A 10,425-nucleotide genomic window follows, 5' to 3' on the forward strand; every position below is an offset into this window, starting at 1 on the left:
TTTTACAACATTTTAATACTGAATCAAAAAGGGTATACCAAAAAGCAAAAATGTACCAAATGAGAAAGATATGGTTTAGTTTAACAGGAAAAAAAAGGTTTTGATTCCTGTCCAAAATGAGTCTCTGCTCAATATAAATAACTGGATGTTTTGTTGGCTGAAACATTACCATCAATTGTAAATGCTTCATTAAAATGAAATGAAGATCTATTAATATGAGTTGGAATATAAATCAAAGGCCTATCATTGATCATGTTTGAGTGATCTGAAAAATATTTCATGATGATGTCATGATTGTTGTATGTTCTGGTTTTTGATGTTATTTGACCTCATTATGATATATTAACTGACTTTTGTTATGAACTATAGAAATTATATAGCATCAGTATTTTTGATAGAGGCAAAGGCCCAAAAGAATTGTCAAATATATCAGCATCAGTCATCTGTAATAGATACAATATAAGTCATTGTAGAATCAATGTTAGTTTGCCCAAGTTTAGTAAATAAGCTTTCTTCACTTATTTTATGTATTAGGGAAATTGATAGTATCGATGTGAATTCTTCCATAGTTAGTCTGTTTTTTTTGCAATTCCACTGAAACTAGGTGCTTTGTGACAACACTATCCCAAAGGCTAAGGGGCTATTAGTAGCACCTTTTGATATTGTAACTCTTAGTTTCAATGAATTTGCAGGAACCACAGACGTCTGCCTGAAATTGGAAGGATGCAAAAAGATGCTGTAAGTCTCTTTGATAATCATAAAAAGTTTTTAAAACTTCTATAACTCTTGTCTTTAGAACGTAGACGTATAAAATTGTTAGTTGTAATTGATGGTGTATTTCTCTTCTTAATATTGTGGCTGAGATTCTGTTGTTTGAGCTTAACATGATGTCTTATTTGAGTCACAGTAAATAGAATCAAACTTAGATTATTTATGATTTTCTAAATATCATCGAATAATAAACCATGATATTATAAAATATCAAACCTATATCTGGTATCATTCATTGTAAATTACATTAGGATCTATGTGAGAAAGTCAATATGGTTGCTTCTTAAATAGATCTCTTCATTCAATCACAAGTTTCATACCTGACCTTCTGGTTGTCAAAATTCATTACATATATGACTTGAGAACTATATCTAAATTCGTTATCGATAAGAGTCAAATATTTGCTTTAATAGATGCTGGAGCTCAATTTTACTTCAATATTCAAAAACTTTTATTGAATCGTTGGGGAATCAGATGTCAGATTTTGAATTATGATACGTGATACTGATTGCTGAAGTTAAACAGACAAAATGACGGATCCTCAACATCTATTTGCGGTATTTTCAAAGGGGAAAAAAAACTTAAAATTTTGGTAAGGGACCATTTTGGGGTAAAAAACTGAGAATTATAATCGGAAATATTCTGTAGATGGTAACGCAAATATTTAGACAAGCATGATCTGATTAAAAATTTATGAAAATTACTAAGGCTGACAGGAAAGTATATAGAATTAGTATTAAAATTATATGATATCCCATATATCAAATATTATTTAGATAGCTATACCTATTGTATTAATATTCTAAACCTACTGAAACCTAATAATATATTGAAATAGTGTATTTCACACAATAACACAATGAATTTTATATGTAAATGATTATGTGATATATTTAGTTTTTTGCTTTATGTAAGCTTAAAATGTAGAAAACACACATTTTGTGCAATGATTTGTATTTAAGGATTGTAAAATTTTTTTGGAGATTTTTAGAAAACTATTTAAACATTACCAGACTTTTTGAGATAATATTTTTAATCTAATGATATTCTAATTGTAATTATGATATGATATTATAATCATTATAATAACATGATATCCTTATTATTATAACTAATTATTATAATGATATGATACATCTAATTATTATAACTAATTATTATAATGATATGATATTCTAATTATTATAATGATAGGATATATCAAATTATTATAACTAATTATTATAATGATATGATATTCTAATTATTATAATGATATGATATATCAAATTATTATAATTAATTACTATTATGATATGATATTCTAATTATTATAATGATATGATATATCAAATTATTATAACTAATTATTATAATGATATGATATTCTAATTATTATAACTAATTATTATAATGATATGATATTCTAATTATTATAATGATATGATATATCAAATTATTATAACTAATTATTATTATGATATGATATTCTAATTATTATAATGATATGATATATCAAATTATTATAACTAATTATTATAATGATATGATATTCTAATTATTATAACTAATTATTATAATGATATGATATTCTAATTATTATAATGATAGGATATATAACATTATTATAACTAATTATTATAATGATATGATATTCTAATTATTATAATGATATGATATATCAAATTATTATAACTAAGTATTATAATGATATGATATTCTATATTGCTCATGTGTTATTGTGTTATGTATTTAATGCCTTTGCTATTTGTGTTACATGTGTTTTTAGTAGGGTTTTAGTTAATTTCAAGAATATTTATTTCAAAGTTTAGTATCTGGATTTTGTTCATCCAGGCAAGATGCCTACTTTTTATTTTCATCCACCAAATTCAAAGAAAAACTGGAATATAAAGATGTCCTGCCAAAAAAGAAATGTCACAATTTTACATCAATAGTGCTATAGTGTTAGTGTTATATGCATTTGCTACCACTAGTCCTAATATTATATTTACAGTATCAAAGATGGGTTCCCTTATTTTCATTTATAAAGATGAGTATGCTAATACTTTTATGAATAGAAAGTATGGGTGTTATAATGACTTGGAAAAATACTAGTTTGTCTCAAATGTCCATAATTAATTCATAATTAGCTAAGTTAGAAGAAAACTACCAGCAGAATTCCAATGAGTGACCGATCAAGAAAGGTGAAAAAGAATTTTTTTGTTTATTCAGACTGTACATACAAGGACATTTATGATAGGTTCAAACTCTTGATTATATGCAATAAGGACATAATGATTTGATTAAGAATACATGATAATTCATTAGAAACACCAAATAATGCAATAATTTCCATATTTGACACTTAAGAATGAGGAAACCCATCTTTAAGTGTCATAGTGGTATTCTTTTATGAAGTGTTTATTGGGTCAATTTAGCTATTAAGCTGTGGGAACACGGATAATTTTTGTCACCAATTTTTGTGGCAGACAGATGTCTTGTCATGAGTCAAAATCCTGACGCTGACGTGATAATCATGTTGTTGAAGCTCGGGAAACACAAGAGATTTTACTCGAGATTCCACCATCTTTCTTGTCATATATGTAAGGTGAACATAAAACTTAAATTACAGCATATCTCAGTGCTGATATTTATCATTAAAATTTATAAAACCTCGAAAGATAAATGTAAATCATCACAAAATGTTATATTTTAAATAATTATTTTTTTTTAATGTGCAATCACAGTTAAACCTCCACTTGTGAAATTTTAAACTTTGGCATTAGTACAGGTTTTTGCATTCTTTTTTTTTTTTCTCTTTCTAACAAAAATGTAAGGATGTGCACATATGCATCAGCTGAATGGAATCTAGATGTACACATTAACTGTGCTGAATGGAATCTGGATGTACACATTAATTGTGCTGAATGGAATCTGGATGTACACATTAACTGTGCTGAATGGAATCTGGATGTACACATTAACTGTGCTGAATGGAATCTGGATGTACACATTAACTGTGCAGAATGGAATCTGGATGTACACATTAACTGTACAGAATGGAATCTGGATGTACACATTAACTGTGCTGAGTGGAATCTGGATTTACACATTAACTGTGCAGAATGGAATCTGGATGTACACATTAACTGTGCTGAATGGAATCTGGATGTACACATTAACTGTGCAGAATGGAATCTGGATGTACACATTAACTGTGCAGAATGGAATCTGGATGTACACATTAACTGTGCAGAATGGAATCTGGATGTACACATTAACTGTGCTGAATGGAATCTGGATTTACACATTAACTGTGCTTGACAATATAATTGTCCTTCTTCGGTTTAATTTTTTTTTGGAAAAGTCGATTTGTATAAATGTCCATAGTTGCTCATCTTTTATGTCTAATAGCTGTATTGTTTTGATGTGATATTGACTTGCTTTGTAATTAACAAATATTTATTGCTCATTTAGAAGGCATAGTGGCATTATAGAAATGCATAGATAGTAGATATAGTCTTCTAAATTGTTTCAGTTGTATGAATATTTGATGGCTCGTTCTCCTGCAATTTTGTGTATCTGTTTGGACTGCCATTTTCAGGGCATTACTACATCCCCGTGTGCAGTTATAATACATGTAATACATTTTTTTTTAATTTTTGGGAAAATATACTGCAAGAACACCCCTCTTAAGAAAAACCTTGGCCAATGAATTTTGTGTTAAAAATGAATAATTTTTACAAAAATTGTATCTGGTTTGTTATTTTACAATTTGGATCTTGGAAGTAAAAATAAAATCATTTTACATAAGCTCTTTTATTTATAAGGTAGAATTGGTATGCTTTGCTTATTTGATGTGGCATAATGATGTAATTTTTAAATGTTATATTTTTCTAGAATTTAGGGTATGATTTTGAAAAAAGAAATGCAAATCTTGGAATTTTTGGCCTCTTATGTTAACTCCATCATATTTAGATTAATCGATTAACCCTTTAAACATTAGACCTCTCTGAAAGTGACCATGTGTTATCACAACATATAACCTCAATATAAGCATCCTGGATCATCTAACAATGTTTAAAGGGTTAATGCTTGAAAGCTGATTTTTGTGTTTATATTTTTTTCTCAAGCTTAAAGGGATTGTACAGAGGTTTTCTAATTTTTTTTTTGGGCTTCGAGGACACTGATAGCATCAATTTGAATCATTCCAATTTACAATCAGACGTCTGTGGTTCTTGCAATTCCACAAAAAATAATTGTTTTTAATTGCAAAAAATGCTTGCATCACATTAGGCCCTTTGCGATTAGTGACATCATCGAATACCTAGTTTAAGTGGAGTTGCAGGAACCACAGACATCTGACTGGAAATTGGAATGGTGCATATTGATGCTAGAAGTGTCTCTGATACACATACAAAATAGAGAAAACCTCTTTACTATCACTTTAATATTGACCAATCCTTCTATATAAATTTACAAAAATTGTGCTTTGCATCTCAACTCACTATGTAAATTATTTTAAATTTTTTAATTTTGGGATTACACATTTTTAATTATTTGTAATTATAAATCACTCTTTAACAATCCTAAATAAACATGAACTCGTTACATCATAATGTGTTAATTTTTTAATGTTACGAGGGTTGGCTGAAAAGTTTTAAACCCAAATCGGACATCTCAATCCGGGTGAAACAAACTTTTGCCACCAACCAGTACGAACATTTAATGATTTTATAGCCTGATTTGGACCTTCAGGCTTCAAAATTTTTCCCAATATTAAAAGGGATAAGGCAATCGCCATTTTTTATTTTGTGTATGACTGCATACAAACTTTGCTGGAAAATGTGTGTAAAATTTGGAGGGGATTATTTAGAGAAATAAATGAAAACGATTGACCTGATATGAGTTGGTCAAAGTTAGGCTTAAAACTTTTCAAACAGTCCTCATAAAGCTGGGTGAGACTGACATGAAAAAGATACAACAATTTAGTTGTGATGATTTATTACATAGGAAATTATTTTTGGCATTCTACAGCTAAATTTTTCTACTAGATAAAATTATCTTAAAAAATTAATAAGATTATTAAAATATTATTTTGATATCACAAGTATGAAAAAATTGTTTAAATTGATTTCAACTTATTTTGAATTTCCATTGATCTTCACCAACATTTTCTGTAAAAAAAAAAACAATATAATTGTGCGAGATAAAGTGAAAGGTTAAATGTTAAGTCCATTTAAAAAAATTCACAGAACCATTACAAGGAATCATGTCTTAAAATTAACCAAAATTTCATGTCTTCCCGAGGGAAAATTGTAGAATCCAACAAATCCATAGAACTTTGAGAATAGAAAAACTTCAATTGACCAGCATTTGCCAATCTGGAAATTACTGGTAAAAGCTTGCAGTAAATCAAGAGGTCAAATTTATTAACTTTAGGCCTGTAACCTGAGAACCCACCAATCATTACTGCAACTGTATACTATTGTCCCTCTGAACAATTAAGTCTGGCTACAGGCCTGACCATAATATCTTATTTGAATAGATTACTGTGAGGAGCAAGGCCTATATGTCTTTAGAATAACAAAACTTACCTATTCTGTTCTCATTTTGAAGTTTTATTAAATGTTGTATCACATTATCTCTGGCTGAACTTATTAATTTCTCATGTAAACCCTGAAATGCCCATTAAAGAGGCCAATTTCTCATTAAAATTTGGTTGTTTTGATCCTTGAGAAATTCCAATGTTATACATAAGTAGCCATCTTCTTTTTAAAATCATTTCGTTTTTTTCAGACAAGGGCAATAACTCTGTAATAACACACCTTATAAACAGCTTGAACTATATCAAGGGAGGTACATGAACTTTGGTGATTTGCTTCTAAAAATTCTACTATCTGAGTTTCTCTTTGGTTCCTATGCTGATATATTCCTGTACTTTCTCTACAGCATTATCAATCACAGGACCATGGGCAGGGTACAATCTCTTTGGCTTCAGATCCAATATTTTTTCTAAAGAGTTCATATAAGCTTTCAAATCTCTTACAGTCTACAATGAAAGGTTTGTGATATCCAATTTGTGATAGTGACGTCTTAAATGCTCAGTATTAGTGAATTAACAAGAATATTGGAGTGGTGCATATCTGTGATATTATCTGTGTTGAGAAAACTTCTATACAATTCATTTAACACGAATCCCTTTCGTTATTGAGCTCGATGTAGAAGAATTGATGGAAAAACGAACAATAAACGCCTCGCTCAGAAGAATTTGAGACAATGCAATTGGTAATTTCAAGAAAGAGGTAACTTGAAAGTTGGGGTCGTTAGGGAAAATATTCTCTGCAACCAGATAATTTTGAGTTCATCATATCAAATCTGTTGGGGACACATAATTAGATTAAATCTTTACAATGACAAAAACTGTCATATATATAATACAACATCATAAAGCTTACAGTTGAGGTCCCATTAAGAACAGTATCACCAGTAAAAACAGCTTGTTCTTCTTCTAAATATACTACTAGATGATCATCACAGTGGCCAGGATTATATACAGCTCTAGAATAGATTACATACAGCTCTAGAATAGATTATATACAGCTCTAGAAAAGATTATATACAGCTCTCTAATAGATTATATACAGCTCTCTAATAGATTATATACAGCTCTAGAATAGATTATGTACAGATGTATAATAGATTTTATACAGCTCTAGAATAGATTATATACAGCTCTAGAATAGATTATATTAAATATACCAGTAGATTATTATCACAATGGCAAGCTTTAGAATAGATTATATACAGCTTTCGAATAGATTATATACAGCTCTAGAATAGATTATACACAGCTCTAGAATAGATTATATACAGCTAGAGAATAGATTATACACAGCTCTAGAATAGATTATAGATACAGCTCTAGAATAGATTATACATACAGCTCTGGAATAGATTATATACAGTTCTAGAATAGATTATAAACAGTTCTAAAATAGATTATATACAGCTCTTGATAGATCATATACAGCTCTAGAATAGATCATAAGCGCTTTTGTAGTAACAAAATATCAACTAGTTATTCTTAACTGCTTGCACCAACCCATGCATCATCCTGTAGTATGCAGCCATTTTTAGCATTCTCTTGACTGCATGCTCAATACAAGTTTGACTGTATTTACCTTAGACCAGCACCTTCAGTCTTAAAAGGATGATTATCTTCAATGAAAGTATAATTTTGTTTAATATCCACCTCTTCTCCATTTAATCTCTTTATTTTCGACACTTTTATTCGACCATCTAAAATCACAGAATAAAAGTAGAGCAATAGACTATTTTAGCAAGTTAACCCGAAGAAAGGATTCAATCCCAGTATATGTGGAAATGATTCTACAACATACATTTTCACAATCCATTCTGGTCAAGGGTTCATAACGAAAAAGTGTGGATTTTAGATTGGACAGTAAACCAAGGCCTTGTTTGCAGCTGACTATATATGTTTGAAGTCCTGCCACACTTACAAATAGAAAACTGAGGGCCAGGTTTTCAAATATAGGATACTGCATGAAGCTGCATATTTTATTAAGCATAATCTTGAACAAATGAATCAGTTCTGAAATTGTTCTAACTAGTAAACTTACACTTTAGAAATTTACTACACACCACAGGCATAGTGATAACGAATACAGAATATTCATTTATACATTTCGTACCTTTATCATTAATGATGTGTCTACAGACGTCTGTTACAGAACCAGTATGATCAGGGTGAAAATGTGTAACAATAATTTCTTGTATTGAACATTGGTGTATATCTAATGTTGACTTTAATAAACTGATATATTCAGGTTTCTCTGGGTGACTTGTGTCTATCAGAATTCTTCTGCAATGAATACAATTAACATAATTAAAAATATGAGTACTGGTACCCTCAATATGCCTTGTTGACAATCTAATTAGGCTATCTGCAACACAATGTCCAAGCTTTGATTTTGAAAACTAACATGGTGTAGGTAATCTACCTCACAATAGCTCACATATTGTTAGAATAAGGATGAACATAAGAGTTTGCTTCTCTCTGCATCTTCACAGAATTAAAATAGAGACGGACGTCTGCAGTAGGCTTATAAAATATGGCTATAGTGATATGCGCCTAGTGTGTGTCATTGTCAACCATGCCAGGCCTAGTATCATAGTTTGCTTACTTTGATCCTGTACCAACAAGGTAGGAGTTGGTACCTTGAAGAGTAAGAGGCGATGGATTACACCCTAACACACGGATTACCCGCGTTGAAAGTTGTTCCACTTTATTCATGTTTGTTTACCAATAAGCCACCATTTTGAACATCACGTGATCACATCACAGGGTCCATTCGATTCTGTTTTGGTGTGTTCGAAATCTAGTTCAGAACTGAACGCTAGAACAGAAGCAATCAGGATTCCGCAATTCAAAAATCTCGAATGATACCACCAAGACCACTTTCAAATTCCGTACAATTACATACCCTCTAATGAATTTATCTTTGTTTTCTTTAATTTAGTTTAATGAATGACAATCATCAAGGTAGGCATGTGAAGATGTCTTTACTTTCAGGCGCTTTGAAAGGAGTAAAAACTAAAAGGTGAAAAATTAGGTTGAGGTTTTAGATTTAAGAGTCTTTCAGTCATGTGCCTGTGTTTGTTTCTTGCTTGAAGCCTGCACATATAAAGTGGCATTAAAGAATATGTTATATTGGTGCCTGGTTTGAGCAACTTCTGAAATGACCCAGCCGTCGTGCACTGGTCAGTGTTGGTTAGCATCTAGTCACAAATTAGAGCATTTGAGCACTGTGCTTACTATGGTAATGTATGGTAATGATTTTAAGCAAAAATCATTGACTGTCATTGAGGTAAATTAAAAACCTTCAAGGTAGATTTGCAAGGAGAAAAATAAAAACCCTTTAGAAAGCTTTCTAATTTTATTGAAACAATTTATTTACATAAATAGTTAACATTTTAAGCTTTATCAATAACATAATGTCATATTATCAAAATCTTTGTGACTTCAGATAGTTTAACTTAGAATATTGATTCTAACTTTCAAAACCCAGATGATAAAACTCATTTAAATATAATCATGATTTTCCAGAACTTTGGGACTTATTAAAATAAGACTGTAGGCCTAAAACTGATTGTTTTACAAGTAATTGTAGACAAACCTAATTCCATGATCAATAAATTTGATCTTACATTTTTCATAAGAGTATTGCAAAACTAGCCCTAGTTCCAGGAAACACAAAATAGCTTCACAACCTATTAAGCTACAACACTTTGGCAACAGTAAGGGCAAAGAGTATGCTCAAAGATTTGAAATGATGCATGTCTTACAAAATTCAACATTAAGCGAAAACAAGAACTAATATGCAGTAAAATATGTTTTAATGTTCTCTGAATGAGTTTAAAATATGAATTTTAAATCAGGGCTATTGTATTTCGTAAGATATCATTTATGATAAAATATAACAGAGAATTCAGTCTCCATCTACAGGGACAGGTGCACCATTCTCTTTGGCCAATCATACTTTAGTCTCAGAAACAGCTCACGGATGTAATTTGAGCCTTCATATCCATGTGTGTCCAGAATTATCAGTGTTTGAATGTTAAAATGATGATTTGTCAATTTAAGATACTCTG

The 10,425-nt window shown here is 30.1% G+C and overlaps 1 protein-coding gene across 1 annotated transcript; it reads right to left on the reverse strand.

Annotated features, from left to right (window-relative positions):
* Positions 1–3,497: 3,497 nt before the first annotated feature.
* Positions 3,498–4,028, reverse strand: LOTGIDRAFT_121653 (hypothetical protein; the record flags this gene model as incomplete). Its single annotated transcript, XM_009059035.1, has 1 exon — positions 3,498–4,028. One exon carries the CDS (start codon positions 4,026–4,028, stop codon positions 3,498–3,500), a length of 531 nt encoding a protein of 176 aa, XP_009057283.1.
* Positions 4,029–10,425: the final 6,397 nt, after the last annotated feature.

This window comes from Lottia gigantea (assembly GCF_000327385.1).
Source record: "Lottia gigantea unplaced genomic scaffold LOTGIsca_37, whole genome shotgun sequence".
NCBI lineage: Eukaryota > Metazoa > Mollusca > Gastropoda > Lottiidae > Lottia > Lottia gigantea.